This window comes from Paramormyrops kingsleyae, chromosome 4 (genome assembly GCF_048594095.1).
Source record: "Paramormyrops kingsleyae isolate MSU_618 chromosome 4, PKINGS_0.4, whole genome shotgun sequence".
In the NCBI taxonomy this organism is placed as follows: Eukaryota; Metazoa; Chordata; class Actinopteri; order Osteoglossiformes; family Mormyridae; genus Paramormyrops; species Paramormyrops kingsleyae.
In genome coordinates this window covers 39,856,339-39,871,608 of record NC_132800.1, presented here as the reverse complement: position 1 = coordinate 39,871,608, position 15,270 = coordinate 39,856,339, and the positions used below count along the sequence as shown (strand labels likewise).

The 15,270-nt window shown below is 46.0% G+C and overlaps 1 protein-coding gene across 6 annotated transcripts in view; it reads left to right on the top strand.

Moving 5' to 3' along the window:
- The first annotated feature begins 14,764 nt into the window (after positions 1 to 14,764).
- The window catches only part of epb41l3a (erythrocyte membrane protein band 4.1-like 3a), a 55,728-nt gene continuing 55,222 nt past the window's right edge, over positions 14,765 to 15,270 (top strand). For 2 of the 6 annotated variants that reach the window (XM_072711326.1, XM_072711328.1), the window contains exon 1: positions 14,773 to 14,885. In XM_072711326.1, the coding sequence (XP_072567427.1) occupies positions 14,813 to 14,885 (73 nt within the window). In that variant the 5' untranslated portion in view covers positions 14,773 to 14,812. Of the gene's footprint in view, positions 14,886 to 15,270 lie in introns of all 6 variants that reach the window. The other 4 variants (XM_072711323.1, XM_023792973.2, XM_072711329.1 and 1 more) reach the window with 4 other exon arrangements.

The following is a 15,270-nucleotide window of genomic DNA, read 5'->3' as shown; positions in this document are numbered from 1 at the left end:
TTTTTTTCCCAGTTGTTAAATTAATTTATTCTTTATTCTGTTCATTTGTGAAAAAAACATTTCCAGTCCGATATGCATTTCAAAATCCATTGGGGATAGAAATATTCAGCACACGTTGTTAAAAAAAAAAAAAACCCATGGTATTTTTAGACCTTAATGGTCACTCTAATTGTTCAAATGACACATACTAACTCCATTTTGGGTCTCTTGGCTTTCTAAAAAAAACATTATTGGAGTTGAATTTATCTTCTGTCTTGTACCGCATATTAAGCTGACACAATGTTCAATTGTATTGAGTTTGTGATTATTTTGGGTGTCTGGTAAGAGAAATCCTACTCTGTAATAAAAAGTAAAGATTTTTTTAAAGCAGGGCTGAACACAAAGGCTTAAAGGAAATAACAGCGTTTTGTTCATTTCCTAGCAGAAGAGAGGCCAGCGATGAGTCACATGTCCTGGTGCTTCTGGTTAGCTTTAATCAGCGTGGGGACACCGGTAGATTACGGTTCACCAGGCCTCTCCTGCAAGGCTGCAGGGCAGTTTGACTGCAACACGAAAACCACCAGCAGATACCGCTCTGGGATGGCAGCCCAGCGGTCATCTCGAAGCTCAACCTTGTTTTCAAAAGTTAATTCCCAAAATTATTATTATTATTATTATTGCCTTCCTCCCCCGTTTTGCCGTCTGCTGTGAGGTGTCCTTTTTGAGGGGACAGTCTGCTGCCAATTTTGGCCATTCGTGGAGAATGCCAGGCGAGGCGGTGGCCCTTGTCTGCTTCTCATTCTGACGTCACGCGTTATTGATAATCTCTGCAAATCGACATTCGTACTGTAACTGGCCTCTACAGAAAAATGATCACAGCAACAAGAAACAGGATCGTAAAATAACCCTTAAATGAAATGTATTACAAAGAATAACGAATTTGAGTGTTCATTCGTAATGGAGCCGCATAATTATACATGCGTGCATATAGCCCATTTTAATATTTGTTCCCAGTATTGTAAATAATAACAGTAGTGCTGTCAAACGATTATTTTTTTTAATCAGATTAATCACAGGGTTGCTGTGGATTAATTTCGATTAATCACGATTAAATATAATTCATTTTTAATCTATATTAATTACATTTCATTTTGCATGAGCAAACAGACTCAAGAAAAAAGGTAATATATATGCACTTAACATGTTTATTGAACATCTTCAATATGAGTCGGATGCAATCCATCTTCCACAGAAGTGCAATATACCATGGACCCATATCAAAAAGCAAGATTTTCTGGTTAGCCAGACAACTTGTCGGATTTAAGGTCCCTCGGTTTAAATGGTCTTTATCTTCGTTCACTTACAATTAGCCTGAACTACCGTAAATACGACAAATAATCCGACTAATCATGAAATCTGATTCTAGCCCAATTAATTGCCATTGTTAGCAATATCAGTTGATAACACATTACGCGCGGTGCTTTACGTATAAAACTAAGTAGCAACACGTCCACAGATAAGTTGTACGGCATAGTGTGTGCGACCGATTAAATGAGCCACAAATGAGAAGTAGTGCTTAAACAGTATAAAACTACAACTTTCCCTTCTGTTGATAAAAAGGCGCAGCCATCTTGGATTCTGAACTCGGGATTAGAGACCTGCGCGGACGGATTTTTCAGTCCCGCTCCTGCCCGCTCCCGCAAAAAATATATATTATTTTCTCCCGCTCCCGCCCGCAGTATTCAAGTTTTGTCCCGCTCCCGCCTGCAAAATCCCGCAGGTAAACATATAAGTAGTTTTATTTTTACCGCTTCTTCCCGCTACTCTGTCATTTGTTTCACTTGCTTCCCTTTTGAGTATATATAAAAAAGAAACTGAAAAGAAACAAATATGTTTCGTTTTATTTGAGTTTAATTAAATGGAATGATGAACATGGACACGAACGAGGAGCTTTTCAGAACATGCCATCCCGTCCAAGCACCAGGCTGACTCCTTCTTGGGGTGTCCGGTTACGTCCCCCAGCACTCAGAGCGCGGCAATTGTAGTTTCGCCTGGAAATTGTTATTATTTTAATTTAGTCGTTCTTGTTGCTTTTGTGCAGTAGATAAATAATAGAGTATTTGTTTTTAACAAATTAATTTTAAGAATTCCATTTTGCGGGAATCCCGCGATTAATTCTATTCTCCCGCATGAGGACCGCACGTACATGAGGACCTTACCACCCGCATCCACCCATCAAATCTTGTCCCGCGCCGCACTCGGTGCGTCGGGTCCCACAGGTCCCGCGGTACTCGGGATCCTCTATGCTGCTCCGAGACATTTCTCGGATCTCTGAGAAACAGGATCGCGCATGTCGTCACTTCCGGCTTCAAAACTCGGAAGTCGGAATCCGACTCGGAAGTCGGAATACAAGCTTCCAGGGCAAATGGAACGCACCAAAACTGCCCGAAATAGGTTGACAAAGACATTTCAGGGATTTTGAGTCATTCTGCGCTGCACAAGGGTTAATTGCGTTAAACATTTTAATCAGATTAATCATGATGATGGATTAATCCGCGTTAACCCGTTAATTTTGACAGCCCTAAATAATAGTAAAGTTGAATATATTTTCCACGCAATTGTAATCCTTAAATGCCATTACAGAACACCCAGCAACTGAAAAGGGCAATGAAAAGATTTATGAACTTTGCTTAAAATGAGTTCCTTTAAGCAATAAATAATTATTAAATATTAGTTCTCCCCACTTTTAAAGGAAATTAAAGTTGAAATACGTTAGTGGATTTTTTTCCCCTGAAGGACTAATTGCGAGTCGGGTGTGAAGCGAGGGCGCAGCGTGTGGATGTCCCCGCCGCCGCGGCTGAGTGCCACTCGGTGCGCCGCCCAGCGTGAAGCCTGCCGACGGACCGCAGCTCCATCTGCTCAGTGACGGCAACGCCGTGGCACCAGCGCTCGTGTCCAAATACAACACTTCAGATCAAAGTTCCGGCGTAACCACGCTCTTCGTGAAAGGACTCATGAGAGATTTAAGGCTTTTCACCATACTGTATATTTGAACTTCATATTATGCTGCAGAGGGGTCAGTTTCTCTGTCGTTCGTGGTATTAAATATCTTTTTACATGTAAATAAAAATGAACCAAAGATACGCGCAGGCTGACCTGTATGCCTCCATTTCCACCGTGGGATACAAATCTCTATGTATGAATATGAAAAGCTCATTCCTGTATCGGAAAATGCATGTACTAGCAAATGAGGACAAGGTTCACGCTGCAATATTGGCGCAGTTCTTTTTTTGCTAATGTGTGACCGGTAAACAGCCAGCGAGATGCTCACAAGGCGGTAATATCCATTACCATGGAAACACAGAGCTTCATAAATAACCCGCCTTACGTCATATTGTACCTCACCTAAAACAAAAGCAGGTTTTTGTTTTCAGTTGTATTGCTATGGTCATCAAATCCTGGCAGGTTGCTGTAGCATGTAACCTTGTGTATTTATCAAAGTATGACTGGATAAATAGATTATGAATCTATGTTCTGGCACAAGGATAACCAACTGTTTTCCCTCCAGTCTGAAATGTCTGTTGTGTGTTTTCTGTAAAAATTCTGCAATGCAGTTACAGCCGTCAGCTTGCTGTTGTTTCAGTTCCTTGTCCTGGACGGTCAAATGGCTTCTTGGCCTGCAAACGCTCCTTGGCTTTTATATGAAGTGTGGAGAAAGGATGGCCAGACAGACCCTTCCCAGTTCAGACCAGTGGTGCCTTCAGAAATTTCATTTGGGGTGGCCGACGTAATATAAGGTTATGTTTATGGGGGCGGCCGCACCATGCTGTGTCTCTTCTCTGGTTCTGCTTAAGAAAGAAAATAATCCATATTTTGGTTTTATTATTTTGATGTGGGGTGGCAGGGAGGTAGGGGCGTAGTTAGAGATAAATGGATAGGAGAGCAGAGTCTTTACTGAGGGGAGGCTGATGGCAAACTATTCATGACTTAAGCCAATAAATACACATTCATTTGGGGGGGGGGGGGGGGCTAAAAAATATTTTAGGGGGGCTAAAGCTGCCTAACGACACCCCCGCAGGGAGGTATTTACTAGGGTACTCCTTAGATCCTCACCTGGTTCAAGGTGAAACCCACAATCAGGAAAGACTCTGATTTTATTATTATTATTGTTGTTATTATTATTATTATTATTATTTCTTAATGGTGCAAGCAGTGTTGAAATCCTGTGTGTATTTTTTGGTCTGGATGAAAGGCTGTTTCTGCAGTCAATGCTCGAGGTGTTCCTCGCATCAAAGCACAGACTTCTGACAGAGGGATAGCCGTCGATTATCATCAGTGCTAGGCTCTGTACCTTAAGCCTTTCGTATCGCTCCATGCATCACTTGGTATTTGGCTCCCTGTCTTGTATAAAATCAGGTTACATGTGAGGCAACGTACAAACAGTGTCTGACAGTCCCTAGAGCAATTGGGGGGGGGGGGGGGGTGGACAGTGGAATTGCTTTGCCAGTTCAGGGATTTGAACTGGCAACTTTCCAGTCAAGTACAGCACTAGCATCCAAACCTGCTGCATCACACTCTGCTACCATTAGTATTCAAATGTCATTGCCTTTGAATGCATGATACCATAGATCATTATATAGATTATCATGGGTCATGTGCACTGTTTGTCCAGTGCCCGGAATCCACACACTAACCATTATTACAAAGCACTTTTCCAACAGCTGTCATGCGACTTCTCTATTTGTCTGCTGTTTCTGGGTCTTGCCTGTGGTCCACTTTTCAGCGCTCAGCACTGGATTCCCAGTCACCACTGTCGTTCTTAATGTCTCAGCCGGAATAAAGCCTTTAAGCAGAGGAACGTGGAGACTTTGGGTATCTAAATATTTTGAGCTTTGATTTGTATCAGGCTGGATCTGTACTTTTATACATTATAGGAATGGTCAGCTGGTGAGTAGATCTACGTGACACCAAACTGGGTAGGTGGAACTTCAATTCATTCTCTAGGGGTAACAGTATGAGGGTGGGGGTTCTACAGAGTGAGCAAGGATCTGGCCTTAAACCTGAACCCAGGTCCTGTGCTGGACTTCCAGGCTGTTTATGGCCAGAGATGAAGAATTGATCAGGATGGTTGTGATTGATAGAGATGATTATTGTACCACAGGGCTTAGTGACACCCCCCTCCATCTTCGTTTCAACTTTACCATTCATTGCATCCCTGTCTTGCTAAATTTCATCACGATGATTTGATTAGGCAGTTCTGTCATCAGCTTTCTTCCCAAAATCTTTGAATTGTCCAGACTTAATGATACAGATCTGGTTCTAAGGATGATCAACAAACAACCAAAGTGACTTGTTTTAATGTTTATTTTCCCCAATGACACCTACTTAATTCTTTTTTAGTCATAAAAATTATGCTTGCCCATTACTGAGTGGTTATATAATAGTAATAATAACAATAATAATAAGAATATAACCAATCTGGAGGTGTAATTAATCTCGGCAGACACATGATGTGGCAGGTTTTAGGAGCAGCATTTCAGCTCAACCAATTGTTATATGAAATATGAAGACTGGATCTTTTATCCTGTTGAGAAAAGAGGATTTAGATTTTTTATTAAACCTGACTTTACTAGACCTAGAATAAATGACTTGCCTGGGGTGTATCACAAAGGCAGACGGCCACACGTTTTCTTTGTTAAATGGCTCGCTGAATTGCTCACAGCCTGCACTAGAAAAATCATTGTGAAGTATCTGGTATTTCGGCAAAGACCTGCGTCTGCGTTGGTGATTGTCAAAGTCGTCAGGTCATGAGGCCCTTTGGCACGGTTGAACATCGCGCAGCCCAACTTTTGCTTTCCTCTGAAGCTCGGATTCTTGTGTAATACCAATATCCTATAATGGTCTCCACAATGGAATCCCTTCAATCACAGCTTTTGGGCTGAAAATCTGATGGTTATCTTTGTTTTACTTTTTCCTGGAAAATGTCCCAAAAAATGTCTTTGATCTCTTACATTTTTTTTTTATTTGAATCCGATTACATGCAAATTAGAGACTGGATTCTGAAAATAGTTCTGCAATTTTTAACTCACTTTTTAAAGCATTTTAGAATTGAGCTTTGATGTAAAATTTACTAAACACTAAAACAAAGTCCTAATTCCTGTATTTAAATCAGTTTCAATGAAAAGCCATTCATTTTATGCAACAAAGGCAGCGGATATAATACATAGCTACATTTTGTGTTACATATGACAGCATTGATTTTTTTTTTAATGTATTGATTTGATTGTCAAAAAACAAACAGGGGCTGATATACACTGTATGGATTGTATTGGGACACACCTCTTAATCATTGAATGCAGATGTTTCTTTCAGACCCATTCCACAGGTGTATAAAATCAAACACCTAGCCAAGCAGTCAGGTTTACAAACATTTGTGAAAGAATGTGTTGGTCTGAAGAGCTCAGTGGATTCAAGCATGGTACTGTCACAGGATGCCACCTTTGCAATAAGTCAGTTAGTGAAATTTCTTCCCTAATAGATATTCCATAGTCAACTGCAAGTGGTATTATTTCTAAGTAGAAGTAACAACAAAAACTCAGCCAGGAAGTGGCAGACCATGTAAAGTAACAGAGTGGGGTCGCCGAGTGCTGAGGCGCATGGTGCGTAAAAGTCAACAACACTCTCATGACTCGATAACTGCAGAGTTCCAAACTTCCTCTGGCATTAACCTCCACACAAAAACTGTGCAATGCCAAGGCTTGGATGGAGTGGTGTAAAGCATGTTACCACTGGACTCTGTGGGTTGACGAATCACACTTCTCAGTCTGATGGACAAGTCTGGGGTTACCTGCCTGACTGAATTATGCCAACTGTAAAGTTTGCTGGAGGAGGGATAATGGTATGGGGTTGTTTTTCACAGGGGTTGGTCTAGGCCCCTTAGTTCCAGTGAAGGGAACTCTTAATGGTTCAGCATACAAAGACATTTTGGACAATTCTATGCTTCCAACTTTGTGGGAACAGTTTGGGGAAGGTCCTTTTCTGTTCCAGCATGACTGTACCCCAGTGCACAAAGCAAGGTCCATAAAGACATGGTTGGGTGAGTGAGTTTGGTGTTGAAGAACTTCACTGGCCCGTACAGACCCCTGACCTCAACCCCTTCGAACACCTTTGGGATGAACTAGAGCAGAGATTGAAGCCAGGGCTTCACATCCAACATCAGGATGAATGGGCAAAAATTCCCACAGACATACTCCAAAATCTTGTGGAAAGCCTTCCCAGAAGGGAGGCAGCTGTTATAGCTGCAGAGGGGGGACCAACTCCATATTGATGTCTATGGATTTATAATGGGATGTCATAAAGGTTCCTGTAGGTGTAATGGCCATATATATATATATATATATATATACACTGCCCGTCCAAAAAAAAAGTCGCCATTTGAATTTTTTGTTGGGCCGCTTAGCTTTAATTATGGCGCATATTTGTCATGGCATTGTTTCCACAGGCTTGTGCAACATCCCATCCTTTATTTTCATCCAGATTTGCATTCATTTCTCACCAAGATCCTGTATTGACAAGTGAGTTGAACCACTCCATAAAGCCTCCTTCATCACATCTCAGAGACCTTCAATGAGGTTAAGGTCACAACTCTGTGGTGACCAAGTCACGCGTGAAAATGATTCCTCATGCTCCTTGAACCGCTCTTTGACAATTTGAACCCATTGAATCTTGGCATTCTTGTCCTGGAATATGCCCATGCCAACAGGGAAGAAAAAATCCATTTATGATGGATGGAGGTGTAACCTGGCCATTCAGTAGATTCAGGTACTCAGCTGACTTTACTTTATTGCTGCATAACGTTGCAGGACTTTAATAATGATCTAGTCATTGGCTTTTAAGTATTTGCTGATATAAATTCAAATGGTGATCTTTTTTTGGACGGGCAGTGCATATATATATTTATATGGACAAAAGTATTATACTGTATCTAAGCAGCTTATTAATGATGCTGCTTCAAGACAGTACCCGAGAAAATCATTGACTATTTTACACAATACCAGTGCTAATGTGCCAATCTGCCTTCTCTCCAAACATCCTACCAATAGGGCCTTGATGCTCCTCATTCAGCACCCACACATATAGTCAAACAAACATCATGAATGTTCGGTTGTTCCTTGTGAATGAACGAAACCTCTGATTTTTCCAAATACATACAAGCCATCTGCTGGTGGCCACACAGAAAGGTTTTCTTGTTCTGCATAGAAAGTTACACATAAAGTGGGTTGTATATGACAGAAAGCTATCAGTTGTTAAATGGCCGCTAATAGCAAAATGAACCTTGTCTTTTTTTTTCTGTGAGTGACATCTGCTGGAGAGACTTGTAATTGCATCAGGCCGGTGGGTGCAGAGACAACCCAGAGAGCAACTCCAGGTGGCATCACTTGGCATTCCCACTTCAGAAGAGACACCTGTATTGTTACCAATCATACTGCAGCAGTGAGCAGCCTGGCCTCACACCCCCGATGACATCCATCAAGTTGTGTTCTGCTCATCCCATGCTGACTGGCATTTGAATCCCCAAAGCAGTATGGGACCAAGTCCATGTGGCGCCCTAGGAAGTCATCACCACTGGCACCCCCCCCCCTGCCCCACCCTTCTAATCCACAGTGCAATTGGTTGGCAAGTCGGTGCCCCTCAGAAGCTGGCACCGTAGGCGGCTGCCAATAGAATTGACCAGCCCTGCCTGGAGGTGAAGGGCTTGCAGATGAGGTAAGTCCCTGTGCTCCTCTGCAGTTTCTGCTTATGCAGCGCCATTCTCCGATCGGCGGTTAACTTCTTTTTTTCTGCAGGCTTCTCAAACTAAGGCAGTGGTGGCTTAATGGTCAGGGAAGCGCACTTGTAATTGAATGAGGGTTCAAATCCCTAACCAGCAAGGCACTATTGAGGTACCCTGAGCAAGGAACTGCTCCCAAGCACTGCTCCCTGGGCGCTGAATTAGCTGCCCACTGCTATGTCATGATGTCACATACAGGTTAAATGCAGAGGACACGTCACCAAATTCTAACAGGGGAAACTGTATCTGATCATGCCTTCAGGAAGTCCAGCTGCCTTGGCATCAAAGTTCCATAGGTAAAAATGGCCTGTCTGTCATTTCATGACACAGAGCAAAAGTGAGCAACTTCCTTCCTAATTAGGAGATTTGTGTTGCGATCACAACTACTTAATTAGTCCTATAAAAACATTCAATATTGTTTCATAAATGCTTTTTCATTCATTAAAATTAAGCATTCATCCTAAGCCCTTTCTCCTGTCATCTAAAATCAGCTTCTTAATACGTAAATTTTCTGGTAGAAAACCAGCCATGAAGTTAACTACGGAAGAGGATTAGGGCCACCATGAAAATATTATTTGAAATCTGACTTTAATGTCAGAATTCTGACTTTTTTTCTCAGAATTCTGAGTTTAGAAAAAAAAGTCAGAATTCTGAGATAAAAGTCAGAAATCTGAGAAAAAAATCAGAATTCTGAGATTAAACTCAAAATTCAAATAATATTTTCATGGTGGCTCTAATCCTCTTCCGTAAGTTAACACCTAAAATGTCTAGTGTTGAAGTGCATATACACTCACCTAAAGGATTATTAGGAACACCATACTAATACGGTGTTTGACCCCCTTTCACCTTCAGAACTGCCTTAATTCTACGTGGCATTGATTCAACAAGGTGCTGAAAGCATTCTTTAGAAATGTTGGCCCATATTGATAGGATAGCATCTTGCAGTTGATGGAGATTTGTGGGATGCACATCCAGGGCACGAAGCTCCCGTTCCACCACATCCCAAAGATGCTCTATTGGGTTGAGATCTGGTGACTGTGGGGGCCATTGTAGTACAGTGAACTCATTGTCATGTTCAAGAAACCAATTTGAAATGATTCGAGCTTTGTGACATGGTGCATTATCCTGCTGGAAGTAGCCATCAGAGGATGGGTACATGGTGGTCATAAAGGGATGGACATGGTCAGAAACAATGCTCAGGTAGGCCGTGGCATTTAAACGATGCCCAATTGGCACTAAGGGGCCTAAAGTGTGCCAAGAAAACATCCCCCACACCATTACACCACCACCACCAGCCTGCACAGTGGTAACAAGGCATGATGGATCCATGTTCTCATTCTGTTTACGCCAAATTCTGACTCTACCATTTGAATGTCTCAACAGAAATCGAGACTCATCAGACCAGGCAACATTTTTCCAGTCTTCAACTGTCCAATTTTGGTGAGCTCGTGCAAATTGTAGCCTCTTTTTCCTATTTGTAGTGGAGATGAGTGGTACCCCCCTCCTGGAGCCGACACCTTATCGTGGTGGAGGGGTTTGCGTGTTCCAGTGATCCCAGGAGCTAAGTTGCCCGGGGCTTTATGCCCCTGGTAGGGTCACCCAAGGCAAACAGGTCCGGGGTGAGGAACCAGACAAAGTTCGGCTCAAAAGACCCCATATGATGAAAAAGATTTTGGAAACACGTTTTCCCTTGCCCGGACGCGGGTCACCGGGGCCCCCCCCTGGAGCCAGACCTGGGGTTGGGGCTCGATGGCGAGCGCCTGGTGGCCAGGCCTATACTCATGGGGCCTGGTCGGGCACAGCCCGAACAAGGCACGTGGGTCCCCCTTCCAATGGGCTCACCACCCGTAGGAGGGGCCATAGGGGTCGGGTGCATTGTGAGCTGGGCAGTGGCCAAAGGCGGGGACCTTGGCGGTCCGATCCTCGGCTGCAGAAGCTAGCTCTTGGGACATGGAATGTCACCTCTCTGATGGGGAAGGAGCCTGAGCTGGTGCGCGAGGTTGTGAAATTCCGGCTAGATATAGTCGGGCTCACCTCGACGCACGGCTTGGGCTCTGGAACCAGTCTCCTTGAAGGGGGTTGGAACCTTTTCCACTCTGGAGTTGCCTGCGGGGAGAGGCGCCGAGCGGGGGTGGGCATACTTATTGCCCCCTGGCTGGGCGCCTGTACATTGGGGTTTACCGTGGTGGACAAGAGGGTAGCCTCCCTTCGCCTTCGGGTGGGGGGACGGGTTCTGACTGTTGTTTGCGCTTATGCGCCGAGCGGCAGTTCAGAGTACCCACCCTTTTTAGAGTCTCTGGAAGGGGTGTTGGAGAGCATTCCTTCTGGGGACTCTCTTGTTCTGCTAGGGGACTTCAATGCTCACGTGGGCAATGACAGTGAGACCTGGAGTGGCGTGATTGGGAGGAACGGCCCCCCCGATCTGAACCCGAGTGGTGTTCTGTTGTTGGACTTCTGTGCTCGTCACGGATTGTCCATAATGAACACCATGTTCAGGCATAAGGGTGTTCATATGTGCACTTGGCACCAGGACACCCTAGGCCGCAGTTCGATGATCGACTTTGTAGTCGTGTCGTCGGACTTGCGGCCGCATGTCTTGGACACTCGGGTGAAGAGAGGGGCGGAGCTGTCAACTGATCACTACCTGGTGGTGGGTTGGCTCCGCTGGTGGGGGAGGAAGCCGGCCAGGCAGGCCCAAGCGTATAGTGAGGGTCTGCTGGGAACGTCTGGCTGAATCCCCTGTCAGGAGGAGTTTCAACTCCTACCTCCGGCAGAACTTTTCCCATGTCCCGGGGGAGGCGGGGGACATTGAGTCCGAATGGGCCATGTTCCGTGCCTCCATTGTGGAGGCGGCTGACCGGAGCTGTGGCCGTAAGGTAGTCGGTGCCTGTCGCGGCGGCAATCCGCGAACCCGCTGGTGGACACCAGTGGTGAGGGATGCCGTCAAGCTGAAGAAGGAGTCCTATCGGGCCTATTTAGCCTGTGGGACTCCAGAGGCAGCTGACGGGTACCTGCAGGCCAAGCGGGATGCGGCTTCGGCGGTCGCTGAGGCAAAAACTCGGGTTTGGGAGGAGTTTGGTGAGGCCATGGAAAACGACTTCCGGACTGCTTCGAGGCGATTCTGGTCCACCATCCGGCGGCTCCGGGTGGGAAAGCGGTGCAACATCAACACTGTTTATGGTGGGGATGGGGTGCTGCTGACCTCAACCCGGGACGTTTTGGGTCGGTGGAAGGAATACTTCGAAGACCTCCTCAATCCCACCGACACGCCTTCCGATGTGGAAGCAGAGTATGGGGACTTGGGTGTGGACTCCCCTATCTCGGGGGCGGAGGTCGCTGAGGTGGTTAAAAAGCTCCTCGGTGGCCGAGCCCCGGGGGTGGATGAGATCCGCCCAGAGTTCCTGAAGGCTCTGGATGCTGTAGGGCAGTCTTGGTTGACACGCATCTGCAGCATCGCGTGGACATCGGGGGCAGTGCCTCTGGACTGGCAGACCGGGGTGGTGGTCCCCCTCTTCAAGAAAGGGGACCAGAGGGTGTGCTCCAACTATAGGGGGATCACACTCCTCAGCCTCCCTGGTAAGGTCTATTCGGGGGTTCTGGAGAGGAGGGTCCGCCGGATTGTCGAACCTCGGATTCAGGAGGAGCAGTGTGGTTTTCGCCCCGGCCGTGGAACAGTGGACCAGCTCTATACTCTCCGCAGGGTTCTGGAGGGTTCATGGGAGTTTGCCCAACCAGTCTACATGTGTTTTGTGGACTTGGAGAAGGCATTCGACCGTGTCCCTCGGGCAGTCCTGTGGGGGGTGCTCCGGGAGTATGGGGTGCCGGGCTTCCTTTTAAGGGCTGTTCGGTCCCTGTATGACCGGTGCCAGAGTCTGGTCCGCATGAGCGGCAATAAGTCGGACTTGTTTCCGGTGAGGGTTGGACTCCGTCAGGGCTGTCCTTTGTCACCGATTCTGTTCATAACTTTTATGGACAGAATTTCTAGGCGCAGCCAGGGCGTTGAGGGTGTCCGGTTTGGTGACCTCAGGATTAGGTCTCTGCTTTTTGCAGATGATGTGGTCCTGTTGGCCTCATGAGACCGTGACCTTCGGCTCTCGCTGGGACAGTTCGCAGCCGAGTGTGAAGCGGCTGGGATGAGAATCAGCACCTCCAAATCCGAGACCATGGTCCTCAGCCGGAAAAGGGTAGAATGCTCTCTCCGGGTCGGGGATGGGATCCTTCCCCAAGTGGAGGAGTTTAAGTATCTCGGGGTCTTGTTCACGAGTGGGGGGACGATGGAGCGGGAGGTCGACAGGCGGATCGGTGCGGCGTCCGCAGTGATGCGGGCGCTGCATCGGTCTGTCATGGTGAAGAAGGAGCTGAGCCAAAAGGCGAAGCTCTCGATTTACCAGTCGATCTACGTTCCTACCCTCACCTATGGTCACGAGCTGTGGGTAGTGACCGAAAGAACGAGATCGCGAGTGCAAGCGGCCGAAATGAGTTTCCTCCGCAGGGTGGCTGGGCTCTCCCTTAGAGATAGGGTGAGGAGCTCGGTCATTCGGGAGGGACTCAGAGTAGAGCCGCTGCTCCTCCGCATTGAGAGGAGTCAGATGAGGTGGCTCGGGCATCTGATTAGGATGCCTCCTGGGCGCCTCCCTGGTGAGGTGTTCCGGGCATGTCCCACTGGGAGGAGGCCCCGGGGAAGACCCAGGACACGCTGGAGGGACTATGTCTCTCGGCTGGCCTGGGAACGCCTCGGGATTCCCCCAGAGGAGCTGGAGGAAGTGGCCGGGGAGAGGGAAGTCTGGGTTTCCCTGCTGAGACTGCTGCCCCCGCGACCCGACCTCGGATAAGCGGGAGAAAATGGATGGATGGATGGATGAGTGGTACCCGGTGGGGTCTTCTGCTGTTGTAGCCCATCCGCCTCAAGGTTGTGCGTGTTGTGGCTTCACAAATGCTTTGCTGCATACCTCGGTTGTAACGAGTGGTTATTTCAGTCAAAGTTGCTCTTCTATCAGCTTGAATCAGTCGGCCCATTCTCCTCTGACCTCTAGCATCAACAAGGCATTTTCGCCCACAGGACTGCCGCATACTGGATGTTTTTCCCATTGCATTTGTAAACCCTAGAAATGGTTGTGCGTGAAAATCCCAGTAACTGAGCAGATTGTGAAATACTCAGACCGGCCCGTCTGGCACCAACAACCATGCCACGCTCAAAATTGCTTAGATCACCTTTCTTTCCCAATCTGACATTCAGTTTGGAGTTCAGGAGATTGTCTTGACCAGGACCACACCCCTAAATGCATTGAAGCAACTGCCATGTGATTGGTTGATTAGATAATTGCATTAATGAGAAATTGAACAGGTGTTCCTAATAATCCTTTAGGTGAGTGTATTTTGTATTATAGTGTCTGAAAATTCTATGTTTCTATACAAATCATATAGGCCTACAAATCATATTAGCTGGACCTTTTACCGAAATAGCATAAATTTATCCTGACTTCAAACCTGATAGTATTCACAAATGTTGGAGATCTCAGTAAGAAAATCACATATTCCCACAGAGTATTACATCTCTCTCTCTTGGTTTCTGTGTTCATCCTTATCGTATGAAGACCTTGCCTTATATGGCATACTTACGCACACCATTGACTCGGCAATGTGATTCTTGAGCTTTGTAACCTCCTCGCTACCAACATACAACTTCCGGCAATGCTGTTGTAGTGCCCACATTTCGCCGCATGGTGTCACGATCTGCGCATTTTGTGCTACAGTTCAATCGTATCCTTGGGACTAGGGCCGTTTATACCCAGCGTTGGTAATTTAGAATGAGTTTCTTGTGGACTGAGGTTACGTTGTGTCTAATCATGTTTTGCTGTGTTACGTTGATAAAAATTATATAATTTACCTTTTATCGCTCCTCCCCAAACCAGTCAGGGCTGGACTGGGGTTAAAAACCGACCCAGATCTTGGTGGTTACACACGATAAGTTTTGTCGAGAGTGGGAGAGGAGATCCTCCCACGATGAATTTTGCCGAGCAGGGGAGGATAAATTTTGCATGCCCACAAACCGATCAGCCCACCTGGAAAATGAAAGGTATGCTTGCGTACACAGGAATTGGACCAGCTGGCTGACCGACTTTAACTTGTACTCTTTAATCGCAGATTTGTTATCGCGACTCTAATCTAAATTAAAATTAAATTACTTTTTAAAATCGAAATAGCAAACGTAACGGTCAGGGGTGAGTTTCCCGAAGCCTTCTTAACGCTACGTCGTTCGTTAGTTCTATCTTTTAACACAGAACTTAAGAACGACGTAGCGTTAAGAACGCTTCGGGAAACTCACCCCAGATTATTTGATTATTCATTATGCCAGAAGAGTTTTGTGGACAGGGACAGGCTGAATAAAAACCGTATTAGGAAACTCCTGTCCTGGCTGGTTTTACTCCTCTGTCTCTCTTTCTCTCGCTCTAGGACCACGG